The sequence below is a fragment of the Myotis brandtii genome, unplaced genomic scaffold (genome assembly GCF_000412655.1).
Source record: "Myotis brandtii unplaced genomic scaffold, ASM41265v1 scaffold398, whole genome shotgun sequence".
NCBI lineage: Eukaryota > Metazoa > Chordata > Mammalia > Chiroptera > Vespertilionidae > Myotis > Myotis brandtii.
In genome coordinates, this window is record NW_005365280.1 from 2170114 (window position 1) to 2184121 (window position 14008).

Genomic DNA, 14008 nt, shown 5'->3' on the forward strand with positions numbered 1-14008 from the left:
TCCTCATCAGGGAGGCAGCGTCCCACCGAGACCCAGCTTTCATTCTCTTGTCTGTCTTTCCGTAATCCTTTCACCCCCCCCACTCAGTTTACCTTTGGCCGAAACAATCAGGAGGCGGTGATTTAGGGGTGCATGCTGAGCTGCTTCCCAGAGGATGGCTGGGGTCCCTGGAGTGAAGGACAACCCTGAGTGACTCAGTGGGCACCCCAGCTTCTTATTAACTAACTAGAGGCCCGGTGCACAAAAATTTGTGCACTCGGGGGGCGGGGGGAGGGGGGGTCCCCCAGCCCAGCCTGTGCCCTCTCGAAGTCTGGCAAGTGAGGCGGGGAACGTTGGAGTCTGCAGCAAGCAAGCCTCGTGCTCGCTTCAGTGCCTGGCTGCCGGCCGCCATCTTGGCTGACAGTTAATTTGCATATACTCACTGATTAGCCAATGAAAAGGGTAGCGGTCGTACGCTAATTACCATGTTTCTCTTTTATTAGTGTAGATAAGGTGCCATGCCTTGGGGTTCAACCTCTTAGCCTCCACACCTCCAGGACGCCCCCCCCACCATGATTGAGACCGGGCCTTCCAGTAATCACCTTCATAGCTGCATGGCTTTATCCATCTCCCTGTCCCTCCCCAGTGAGAAAGGGCCTTGACAGAAAGCCTCCGGCTGGCTCATCCTTTTTAGGATGCTCGGTGGTAGCAAATCTTCCTTCTCTAAAGGTGAATTTTATCTTTTCAAATGGCCACAAACCATTGAGACCCTGTTTAGAGAGAAATTCACCTGAATAATATTCTTTTTAGTCAAAAGAAGCAAAGTACGAAGGCCAGAGTGGTTTTTTGGTGGGCATGTTTTGGAACACAAGGCTGAAGGCGTCTCTAAAAGAACGTTTTGAGTAGTGACCGTTTCATTAGCAGGTGTGTCACATCAAAGGCAATGCGTGGAAAGACAGTAACAATGTGGATCTGTGCGTTCCCGTGTGCTTGCTAACAATCCAGTTGCATGTATGTGTTGTAATGACAGTACTTGTGTCCCTGCTGTTGGAATCCCCTTTCTCTTGCTTCCTTGTATCAAATCTGATCCATTCATCCTGCACAGTCTATTTCAAAAGGTCTGCTCTTCAAGAAGCTGCTCTGATTTCTGCCTGTCCCCAAGCTGGAAGTTACCCTTTCCCTCCACAGAACCTCTGCAACACTTCCTAAAATCTGTATTTCTTGCCCTGGCCAGGTAGCTTAGTTGGTTAGAGCATTATCTCGACATTATCCCCATATACCAAGGTTTCCACTTCCATCCCCAGTCAGGGGGCACATACAAGAATCAACCAATGAATGAAGAAATAGGTAGAACAACAAATTTCTCTCTCTCTCTCTCTCTCTCTCTCTCTCTCTGAAAAAGAATCAATGAAAAAATTAAAGCAATAAATAAAATCTGTATTTTTTGCATGATGCTTAGCACTTTCTACCTTATAAAGCAGTTCCTTATTCACTTCAGCAAATATTTATGAGGCACCTAGCCTGTTTCAGGCACTGGGCCACATTGCTGGTGGCATTAGAAGAGTTTTACTCAGTGGATAGAGCATCGACCCTTGGACTGAAGGGTCTCTCAGGTTCGATTCCGGTCAAGGTCATGTACCTCGGTTGCAGGCTCGATACCCGGCTCTGGTCCGGGTCAATGCAGGAGGCAACCAATGGATGTGTCCCTCTCACATCGATGTTTCTCTTTCTGTCTCTTACCCTCCCACTATCTCTAAAAAAATCAATGGAAAAAATAACCTCCGGCGAGGGTTAACAAAACAAAACAAAAAATATGAATAATGAGTGGCTCTTCAGAGCCCAGGCTAGGGTGACAAACCTGAATTCACAGACAAATACAGGTGTTCCTTGTAATAGAGATACAGGACGTTTCCTCTTAGGAGAGCCCCAGAAAACCTACAAAAGAAGAGAACTGTGAGCTGAATCTTGAAGGATATTTAAGAATTTTCCAGATAGTAAATTGAAGAAGAGCCTTCCAAACAAAGGCACAGCCCAGCTGAGCAAAGACACAAAGGCCTACGGCCAAGTGCCCGTAGTCGGGGAGCACAGAAGTGTCTCCTCTCCCCAAGGCTGGAGCTCATTGAAAGCAGAGTCTTTCTCCCGTTCCGCTGGGATCTGCAGCAGTGGCTGGTCCAGGGCCTTAAACACACACCAAGTCCAAACACATTTGCTAAACTGAACTTGTTAGTTTGTAATCACAGTTCTTCATAGTGAAATTTTCATAGTGTTATTCCATTACCTATACAGATTGTGTCCATTGCTCAAAAGCCATATAAATCATATTTTTCCTTCTACCAAATGATGGTAATAGAAATGAGCAATGTATTTTATTATAAGGGCATATTGGTTACCAGTGCCTCCCCTGCACCTGCCACCTGCATGCCCCTTATTCCCAGTTGGTATAAACTCGGGGAAATGCATGTAATATTAGATTAAGCAAAAAGATTTTCTTGAGAAGGAATAAGGGAAAGGTGCAGATTGTGTTCTGAAGTTAAAACAAACTCTTAATATAACACAGAGTCAAGGCCAGACCATAGTGTGTTGGTCCAGGTTGCACCCTTGATGCAAGCTAGGCTAATAACAGACCTTTTCCCAGACCTACCAGTAAGCGCCAGTTAACCTTTCCTGTAGTTTTTGGAACTGAAATCGAGACAAAAGTTATTGTGTTAGTATGCCTCAACTGTAATGCTCAGCAGATATTGGTGCTTTTATTTTTTCCTAAAAAAATAAGATAGAAAACAGAGCCAAATGTAAATCAACTTTATAACAGCTATTATTTTGCCTCCTCACCCCCATCTCTGCCATCTACCAAGTATGGATAATTTGAATAATACAGGAGTTTCTTTATGACCCTAAAATCTGAAAGAAAATCGAAAACTTTAATTCAATGAAGTTCGGACCTAGGCCTTTCTGTCCAAATAAAGTAATTGTCCAGATAATTCAAGCCACATGTCAGTCACTCTGGGTCTTCATATAACTGTTGGCTATCTGTGGTTTTCCTCTTTGGTGAGTATACTCTGCTATCTTTAACTCTGGAATATTTTCCCATGGAAAATTAATTTTATCTTTCCTTTTATTTTATGAGAAATTTTATTTTCAAGCTGCCAATGCTGGCAGACAAGAAGAAAGGCGATCTGGAAATTCCAGATTTAGTTCTGATAGCAGGAGCAAAGCAAGGCCAAACTAATAATTGGGACTACTCATCAAGACAGTTTGTACAAAATAGCTGGATGGCTTGAGCAAATTAGAAAGTGTTCAATATATTCTTCTGGACTCTGCTCTAAGGGCGTGGTCTGCTTTCATCACACATTTCTACTTTTCATTAAACAGAAATCACCACCTATGTTTTATGAAGGGCCACATTCAATATATAAATTAAAAGAACAACGAACATAAAAACAAAGTTACCAGTTTCCACAAACTATTATAGACTATGTACATTATTCCCAGACGGTTTCCAACCTAAGAGTATTTTTCCTTCTCTGAAGGGATTTTTTTTCATCTACTGCCATAGCTCACATCCCTCCAGGTCATCAAAAACATGGCTTACAGAGATCATTGGAGGGTGGGGACCACTAGAAGAGTGAGGCGACCGGAAGTCATTGATAAAGTCATGAGATTTGGAGTCTTCCTTACCTCCCTCTTTACTTCTATAAGGGTGTTTGGAGTCTTGCCTCTGAAGGAAAGTGATCCCATGTTTCCTTCAGATTGTGGGACCATCTTTTTATTGGACTGCATGGACATATCGTTGGGAGTGGTGTTCTGTTGCCACAGATGAAATGGGAAATATTCCCTAAGTGTACTTTAAAAAAAAATATTAATAAACCCATGCTTAAAATATAATACAGCATTTCATTGTTGTATTTTTAACAATTCTGTTTCCTTGGAAAGGCCCACAGAAACTTTGTTTTCATTGGCAGAAGAAGTCTCAAAATTATAGGAAGTGATAAAAATAAGAGAATAGAAACTAAAGTCATAAATTCACTTTGGCTTATACTTTATGTTGTACAGGATGATCATCCATTAATCTTTTTTTCTTGATTATAGTTGTTTTCCGGTAACAGTGTGATATCCAGACCTAGCTGGTTTGGCTCAGTGGATAGAGCGTCAGCCTGCAGACGGAAGGGTCCCAGGTTCGATTCCGGTCAAAAGCACATGCCTGGGTTTTGGGTTCAATCCCCGGGGGGGGGCAAGCAGGAGGCAGCCAATCAATGATTCTCACTCATCATTGATGTTTCTATCTCTCTCTCTCCCACTCCCTTCCTCTCTGAAATCAATGAAAATATATTTTTTAAAGTGTAATATCAATATGAATGTAAAATTTGCAAATACTTATAGAAATTTACAAATTTGGAAATGTATCAATTTGACTCAGTTCTTGATCAAACTATATCTTTCAGAAAATAGAAAGCAACTTGTTTTGACATCGAAACTATAAACAAACCCCAAATCACGAATTTGCAAAACATTTCTTGCTGCTATGCAAACTTTCTGATTTATGTATATAGAAAGTTAGTTTTGGGTTCTGAAACTGATAGTTATTTCCTTTAAGCCAGCAGTTCTCAACCTGTGGGTTGCGACCCCTTTGGCGGTCGAACGACCCTTTCTCAGGGGTCGCCTAAGACCATCCTGCATATCAGATATTTACATTACGATTCATAACAGTAGCAACATTACAGTTATGAAGTAGCAACGAAAATAATTTTATGGTTGGGTCACAACATGAGGAACTGTATTTAAAGGGCCAGAAGGTTGAGAACCACTGCTTTAAGTCCTCCCTCCTATTTTGGTATATGAGAAGTTAATCATCCTCTTATTTTTCTCATATTACACAGGACCATTTGAGATTCATTTTCTTTGGTAAAATCAATAAAACAGCATTTGAACAAAACGGGCAGTTATAAAACATTGTGAATTCCTGTAGTTTTAGCATGGTAATGTAAGTGTATCTGTGATTAAATGGTTTGGAGATTTTTAAACTGCTTTAAAGTCTGTAAGTGGGCACATGTCAACTGTCACTGATACCAGGTGATTAGTGGGCCAGGATGGCTTCAGGGTGGACAGCTAAAGAGAGAATATAACCAAGAAACAGAAGACAGCTGTGTGTGTGTGTTGGGGGGCAGGGGGGAGTTGGGGAGTTAGACATGAGGAAAGGATGGGGGCAGGAGTGGTAAAACCCATAAACAGCACCACCACATGTCAGCTGCTTTATTTTGCAATTTTATCTGTGCTCTCCACAAATATTTAAAGACAGGTGGCTCAAAACATTACTATCACTAAGCTCATTTTATAGAAAAAACATCAACAAAAGCTCGGTGTTAAGAAACACAATCCACTTGTTCCAAGACACTGTCACATGTTACTTTTATTTTCTTGCTCTCTGCTTTTTCAAAAAATTGTAAAAGCATAGGCCAAGATATAGGTTGCCTGACCTCTTCTTAGAGTTGGAGATTAATGTTATTTAGATCTACGTCTCTCCCATGCTGAGAACCAACCCCTCAGTGTCTCTCGTAGAACTTCTGTTCTCTACAAAGCACTGGATGGTGTGGCCACAGCAGCCTGTCCTGGGCCCACTCTCCTGAGGAGAGATGGCCACACCCTCAGGTGTGCCCCCAGTGTCCTTGGCTCATGTGACACATGGCACATGTCCAGCTGCATCTGCAGTTAACTTATTTATATACTTCACACTCCCACTGGGTTATAAGGTTCTTAACAAATAGGATGCATGCCTCCTTCTTCATCGTATCCCAGGTCCTTGCAAGGTAGACCTTGGTAAATTTGTTGGATGAACTGACAAATGAGCCCAACTTATTCTAATTCACTTTTCAACCCATCTATTAAAGCAGGGGTCCTCAAACTATGGCCCGCGGGCCACATGCGGCCCGCCGAAAACATTTATCCGGCCCGCCGGGTGTTTGCCGCCGCTGTGTGCATAGGAATTTGTTCATAGTTTTTTTTTAAACTATAGTCCGGCCCTCCAACGGTCTGAGGGACAGTGAACTGGCCCCCTGTTTAAAAAGTTTGAGGACCCCTGTAAAGAGTTAGAGCCATGGTGGGCAAACTGCGGCTCTTTGGCCCCTTGAGTGTGGCTCTTCCTAAGCCTTAGGAGTACCCTAATTAAGTTAATAACAATGTACCTACCTATATAGTTTAAGTTTAAAAAATTTGGCTCTCAAAAGAAATTTCAGTCGTTGTACTGTTGATATTTGGCTCTGTTGACTAATGAGTTTGCCGACCACTGAGTTAGAGTCTATTTAGACCAAATCATCTGATGCCCTAATTTGTTGGGTTTGAAAAATCTTAGAATTTAAAATGTGAAAGTTGAAAATCTCAAATTTAATTATTACGCAGAAAATCTTAGATGGGAAACTTCTCTTTGTAGCTGATAGTTGTGTTTTGTGTGTGTGTGTGTGTGTGTTTTTTTACTTAAGCAGCAAGCAGTGTTTTACATTTTGCTCAATTTTATCACAAAGACATAAAACCTCTGTCTAAAAGTCCCAGTATTCTGCTTTGTACAAACTCAACAAAATGGAAAATTGGAGTCCTTTTTGTAGATTATTTAGATCCAAAGCTAGACTGCACCCAAATTAACTGGGTAACCAATGCAATGGTGTCTGTCGTTGGGGATAGAAATGGGTTGTTAAGTACATGTGTAATTGCCAACAGCAAAACAATGTGGAGATTTCATTTAAGAACTAGAAGTACTTTCCTTTTCAGAATAAAATCTAAATTATAAAGTAATAAAATCAGTAATTATTTCAAGTAACATTTAATGAAAAAGTCGATGCACATTGGTACATAAATACATTGCATGTAATATATATAATTTTTATATAATGTATTTGTATAAAGCAAAAAAAGGCAAGCTTTCCACATGTCACATACAATGGTTTCATTATCTGGTAGTTATAGTTCGTATATTTAACATCAGAGGACGCAGCTGTTCCCGGGACAGTTGAAATTAATTTAGAGAAAGGCATTTGCAGACATTTTTTGAAGTCTTTTGTGCCCTCTCCAAAAAAAAAGTATATAATCAAACATCTGCTCTCAAAATTAATCTTAATAGAGCTTTCAAAAGCAGCATTTTTAGATTTTGTGCTGTGTTCTTGCAACATAAGTGAACTTTTGTCCCCTGAATATGGCCACTTAGAATCAGAAATGTGCTGCTTTTCTTTTTTTAGGTTGTAAGCCATTATTAACATGACTTGAATAAAATGTTGTTTTTTCCATTTTTTTTTTTTTTTTTTTTTTTTTGCTTTTAGATGTATAATTCTACGCCATAGAAATACCATTAAAGTAATTGTCAGGGTAAAACATACCAGGAAAGAATTTTTTATTAAGAAAAGGGTTCTTTTAGAAGGACCAGAAATATTTGGGTAATTTACAAGTAAACAGCATCTTTTTGATGTCTTAGTTTTATTCTGCATGGGAAATCTGACCCGTACTGTGGCCTCTGTCCTGGGAAATTAATGCACTCTGCAGGCTAATAAGATGTTGCCCTGTGACTCTCCCAGGACTCTCTCAGGTTCCTGGAGCCCTGGTCTCAGCACCTCCAGGCAATCTGCCCTTCTGAAGTGATCCTTCTAATATCCCTACACAGACCTAACGCAGTGTGAGCCGTGCCAAGCTTGCCTTTCCCAGTGCCCCTTTCCCGCTTAGCTCTGCTTCCCACGGGGCCTCCATCCCACTGAGGATGAGCAGCAGTGGACCCTCAACAGGCAACTGAGGCTGCGGGCCCTGATCTGAGCCACTGCTTCCTGTTCAGTCTAGTCAACCTGGGGCGTTACCTCTGTCATGAGAGTTTCTCTCTAAGAGGAAACCACACTGAGAGGCAACGCCCTTACGTCACAGCTGTCCCCAGCAGGGGAATTAGGTCTCCATCCCAGAACAGCTTGAGCAATAGGCAGGGAACCAAGGTTTAGGTGCAAGTACCCCATTACTGGAACCTGTGGGTACTCGGGAAAAATGGGGAAGGCAGGAGACCAGTTTCCAGATCCAGAGCACAGGGTCACAGCAAACCAGCATCAACGGTGACTTGATGCTGAGATACCAGTGTCAACACCTAAGACTTCCTTTTGGGTTTTGTTTTTTTATTATTGATTTCAGAGAGGAAGGGAGAGGGAGAAAGAGATAGAAACATCAATGATGAGAGAGAATCATTGATGAGTTGCCTCCTGCACACCCCCTACTGGGGATCGAGCCCACAACCTGGGCATGTTCCCTTGACCAGAATCAAACCCAGGACCCTTCAGTCCACAGGCAGGCTTTCTATCCACTGAGCCAAACCAGCTAGGACAATACCCAAGACTTCTTATGTCCTCAGAGGATGAAGCCTGGTTCCAGGGTGGCTGTAGGCGCTGGTCAGCTGCTTAGGCGATAGAGGGATAGAGCGAGCTGTAGTGGAGATAAAAATGAAGCCAGTTTCACACCAACTCCAAGAGGCCCATGAGCAACACTACATACCTGGTATGTCTTCAGGTAGCCCATACCTCTGGTTCTTTCATTTGACTAGTGACTCGTTTTTTTAAAAGTCTGAATATGGTATAAAAGATTTCCCTGAAGAAGGCTTTAATTTGTAAATAATTTTTGAGCTATAATTAGCATATAACATTATATTCGTTTTAGGTGTACAACATGATTTGAAATTTGTATATATTGCAAAACAATCACCACAATAAGTCTAGTTAGCATCCATCCAACATGTAATTACAATTTTTTCTTGTGATAAGAACTTTTAAAATGTACTCTCTTAGCAACTTTCAACTATACAATACAGGGTTATTAACTATAGTCACATCCCCAGGACTTACTTATTTTATAACTGAAAGTTTGTACCTTTGACACCCTTCACCCATTTCCCCTGCACCCCCACCTCAGGCAACCACCAATCCTGAAGAAGGTTTTAGAATCAAACAGGTATGTGCTTGAGTTATGCCTCTGCCACTTTCTGGCCGTTTAATATTGGGTCAGCCTTTCTGATTTCCTGCTTTATTTTCTGGAAAGAAAGGATTTCAATACAGTTCTGGTAATACTGTTGTGATGACTATAATCAATCTCAGCACATAGAATGGTTTTCCCAAACTTGTCAGCACATTGGAATCGCCCAGAGCAGTAGTCGGCAAACCGCGGCTCATGAGCCACATGTGGCTCTTTGGCCCCTTGAGTGTGGCTCTTCCACAAAATACCACGTGCAGGCGCACACGTACAGTGCGATTGAAACTTCATGGCCCATGCGCAGAAGTCGGTTTTCGGTCTGGGGGAGTCTATTTTGAAGAAGTGGCGTTAGAAGAAGTGGGGGGGTGTCGGTCGGTCAGGCTACAGGAGAGGCGGGGGGCCGCTGAATATGCAGCACGGGGGAGGCACGCACGATTCATGCATGAGTTGAGTGAGCCAGTCAGTCAGCAGTCTCATTGTGCAGTGGTTAGTGCTAGTCGCGTCCGCAAATCGCGTGCGGGTGACAAAAGTACCTACTCGAAGCATAAAGTTACCTGTATTTTTCCAACCAGCTGCAAATCCTACAGGTATTTTTGTCATCAATTTAAGAATTTTATTTCCTGATTCTGATGTTCCCTAGACCCGTGGTCGGCAAACTGCGGCTCGTGAGCCACATGCGGCTCTTTGGCCCCCTTAGTGTGGCTCTTCCTAAGCCTTAGGAGTACCCTAATTAAGTTAATAACAATGTACCTACCTATATAGTTTAAGTTTAAAAAATTTGGCTCTCAAAAGAAATTTCAATCGTTGTACTGTTGATATTTGGCTCTGTTGACTAATGAGTTTGCCGACCACTGGCCTAGAGAGCTTCAAAAAACCCGATGCCTGTGTCCCACCTCCCCGGAGAGTGTTTCTGCAACGTGGCCGGGGTTTTGGGATTTCTCAGAGATTCCCAGATGATGCTAAGGTTCAGACAAGTTTGGCATCGAGAATGGCAAAAGCCTGTCCTATAATGAACATTGAATATATGTTAAATGAATGGAAACAATTAGTGCTTGGCCCATACTAAACTTTCCCGAATGTTTGGCTGCCTTCCCTTCCCTGACCATCTCCCCTCTGCTTTTATTGGAACGTCTGAAGACTTAACGTTGGGTGTGATTCCAGTGGATGTGGCTGTCACTCATGGGTAGGCACATGCGCAGAAGGCTCTGGTATCACGTGCTGTGATGCCCTACAGGAGGAGGAGAGGAGAAAGAAGCCACCGCGCTGCCAGGGGCCGCCCACACAGCTCCTGTTAAGGGAATGTCTAATGAGTTTGCTTTCAAGTGCACTATACACAGCAAAGCCCCGGAATGCTAATTACAAAGTCCCCTTGGAAACCAGAGCCTAGTTTTGTGCTCTCCCTGCGGCTGATCCTGGCATGAGCCCGAACTCACAAAGGATAAGCTGAAGGCAGAGTTTCAGCTGGTCCTGAGTGCTCTTATTTTTTGGCTTTTATATGCAACATTTGTTGCAGTAAATCCTTTGTTTAGTGTTCCTGGGTCGGCCATCTGAACGTATCAAAGTTCCAAAAAGTTGAATATGTGGCTTATTGGTTTCAGTGTCCTTTTATGGCTCTCGGAGAGCGGCTCTGAATTCTGAGAGCCAGGGGGCCATGTAAATCACTCTGCGATTTCGAAGCCAGCGTCGTCTCTCCTTTCCACAAATAGGAGGGCTGTAAAGCTGCCGGGTTTCAGACGGGGGAGAAAGGGCTGTCCTTTCACTGACTACTTGAGTTATTATGTGCTTATGAGTAAAAGCAATACTCAGTGTCTGGAGCTGAGGGCTGGGATATTGTTTGATGCGCAAAGCTTATCTTTTATGCTCTTTATGATTCAGAGCAAAGTCTCACATTTCACCTCAGTAACACAATAGAAACATTTAAGATACCTTTTTTTAAAAAAAAAAAAAAAAAAGGTCAGTCTCAAGAACTGTGTGATCACTTTCTGCTTGACCCGAAAATCCTGATGGAGTCAGGCTGGTTTTCCTTAGAAACAAAACCCATCACATATTATTCCTCCAGGAGGTGAGAGCTCCAGCCTGCTCGGTTTTTAAGATCTGCATTATGAATAGAGAAGAATCTTTTTGTACATGTATTTTTCAATCATAGTTGACATACAATATTATATTAGTTTCAAGTGTACAGCAGAGGGATTAGACATTTATAAGCCTTACCAAGTGATCACTCTGGTATATCTAATATCCATCTGGCATAGTTATAACAGCATTACTGACTACATTCCCTCTGCTCTATTTTACATCCCCATGACTATTTTTGTAACTGGCAATTTTTACTAAGAGAATTTTTATTTCAAGGTAATTCTACACATAATAGGGACCATATAAGCACTTTGAAAATCATGTGGGGTTTTTTGTTGTTGTTTTTTTTTTTAACTAAAACACCCACAGATTAAAAACCTGACATTGACCCCTTGTAATAGTGAGTTGTTTAGGAAAATAAGGATATGCTACCTTTGTTAATATTTAGCACTATGTAATGTTTCACATATTGCATTTGGTATTGAAAACAATTGAGCTTAAGCCATGTTTCCATCACTCTCTTTTAAATTTCTTACTTTTTTTCATCCAAAAAAATTGGTCAGTCTCAAGAACTGTGTGACCATTGGGAAAAAAAAATTCCTTATCCTAGGAATACAGTGTTCTTCTTCAGAATTTAAAAGTAAAATGGTATGTAAGACAGCTTTATTTGTATGTGTTTCTCTCCTACCAGTTTCAAGCCGCAGTCCTCTCGAAGTGATAAAACAAATCCCTCTATTGTCTATCACCTTTTACTGCCATTTCAATTTGTTAGAACAAGGGTTGCACTTCACATAGCAAAGAAAGTAAGACTAAGCATAGATATCGCAGCGTTTAGTTGGTTCGTTAACCCTCAGCATTAGAGGAGCCAAATCCTCAGATGGGTCCTGGTCCCTGACCACCTTCAGGCACGACAGCATCCAGGTCACACGTGGTCCTTGCTTGGGGGCTCAGTGTGAGGCATCATACTAGAAAAATGAGTTCCAGAGAAAGGATTTCAGTATCTCTTTCTTCAGTTGCACAAGAAGGTTCAAAAACATCTAATACTCACTGAATACTTTTCAACACTCTCTCGCTCTTTGGTGGTGGCAATTCCCAGTGTCCCAAAAAAGGGAATCCTCTTACCAGTTGGACCACTTTTTTCTTATGCTTCTCCATTGGCAAAAGGCTCCGTTTCCTTCATACTCTGCACTTTGGACATGAATTTGTGAGTATGGCTTTGTTTGCCTCTGAGTTAGCAGCGTGAATCCAGGCTGTGGAGTTTCACTGACAGGTCTGGACAGCTGAGTCATGCCCCATGTCCTCAAGGTGAACCCTCTCTGGGTCCCAGGTCATCCCAAACAGACCCATGATGTACAAGCGTACCTCTGGGGTGCCCTTTGTGAGTCTTGCACCCCAATTCCTCATTGGCAACATTGGTTGTAAGTGACATTAACAAAATCCCAGTGCTGGGCAAGGACATCAGTTTCAACACAGCGCTTTCCATCTGCTCTCTCCCACAGGGTCCAGTGGCCTCAGCCGCAGCCACGTTGTCTGCCCTCTCCCCTGGGCCTGGCCTTCCTCCACCCCCGCCTCCTCCGCCTCCTCCCGGGCCACCTCCACTTTTTGAGAATGAAGGCAGCAAAGAGCAGTCCTCCCCTTCACGATCAGCTTTATTTGCACAACTGAACCAAGGGGAGGCCATTACGAAAGGTGAGAAACATCAGCTCTCACGTTGGAGCTGTTTCCTGGAGGCACACAGGTCCCCCAGAGCCCACAGTGATGGCTGCACCCTTCCATCCCAGTCCCCAGCACACAGGGAGCTGCTGCGGGGAAGGCAGGAGCCTGCAGTGTCTTCATCTCGGGGTAGATGGACTCAGTGGGCGGACCAGAAAGAACTCAAAGACCCTAGGTTCTAAATCGACCACTGCACGCTGCCTCAACACTTCAGCCCCTGATGTTATGGCACCATCTACAACCCAGGCATCAAGATCAAGTGAAATAAAAATAACAAATGACAAACAATAGCACCTGTGTCCTCAAGCCTTGCACAGGCTTGTCAAGGAATCATATCATTGAACTACTTTCTCCTCACAGTAAACAGTTAATTTTTTTAAAAATCATACAACATTTAATAAAGTCCTGTTGCCAAACGCCTTATGCAAATGTAGTTTTGCATGGGTAATAGGAATTATAGTATAAGTGTCCCTATGAACTAGGATGGCAGTGAAGAACCCAAAGTTCTGAATTTTTCTCTGGCTTCAACTAGCTGCACTTTCTCATCTGGAGAGTAAGGGAATGGATCTGTAACCCTAAATGATCCTGTACTCTGACATATATTCACTGGAATGCCCTTACCTTTTGGCTGTTGGGCGGAATGATTTAGCCATGGGAGAAATAAATCAGGTGATCCATTTTGGCACCATGGTTTTCTTTTTGCAGAATTTTTATCTGTCATCTTATCTCCTTAAAGAAGAGGTTCCTCAAACTGAAAAATGCTTACCGTGTTTCCATTAACTCTAACTTATACACGTCTCAAATTCTGCATATTGACTTGACTACTATGAAAATAGCATTAAAAAAATTCTTGTGCTGTTTACACGTGTCACTCTAAGAAGACAGGGACATTTCCCTTTGCATAACCTACACAGAACTGTGTCTCTGCGTTGCCTTCCCAGGGCTCCGGCACGTCACCGATGCGCAGAAGACATACAAGAACCCCAGCCTGCGAACTCAAGGAGGACAAAGTGCATCTCCCACCAAAAGCCACTCTCCGGGCCCCAAGGCTCCCCAGTCACGTCCTCTTCAGAAACATGCCCCTGTGTTCGAGCTGGAAGGGAAGAAATGGAGAGTGGTGGGTGAAGCCTGTAGCCTTTATTCCTGACGCGCTCTGATCCTTAAAGATCCAAGTGAAATGGCTACACTAGAAACCAGGGCTTTTTTGGATGCTTCCATAAACATTTTTTTATCACTATTTCCCATTTATTCAACTTTTAAAATTACT

General features: G+C 42.6%; 1 protein-coding gene across 1 annotated transcript in view; it reads left to right on the plus strand.

The window, feature by feature from the left end:
* CAP2 (CAP, adenylate cyclase-associated protein, 2 (yeast)) overlaps positions 1-14008 on the plus strand; it is a 138546-nt gene that overhangs the window by 112689 nt on the left and 11849 nt on the right. The window contains exons 8-9 of the mRNA XM_005873035.2: positions 12528-12717; positions 13683-13858. Coding sequence (XP_005873097.1) covers positions 12528-12717; positions 13683-13858 — 366 coding nt within the window. The remainder of the gene's footprint in view (positions 1-12527; positions 12718-13682; positions 13859-14008) is intronic.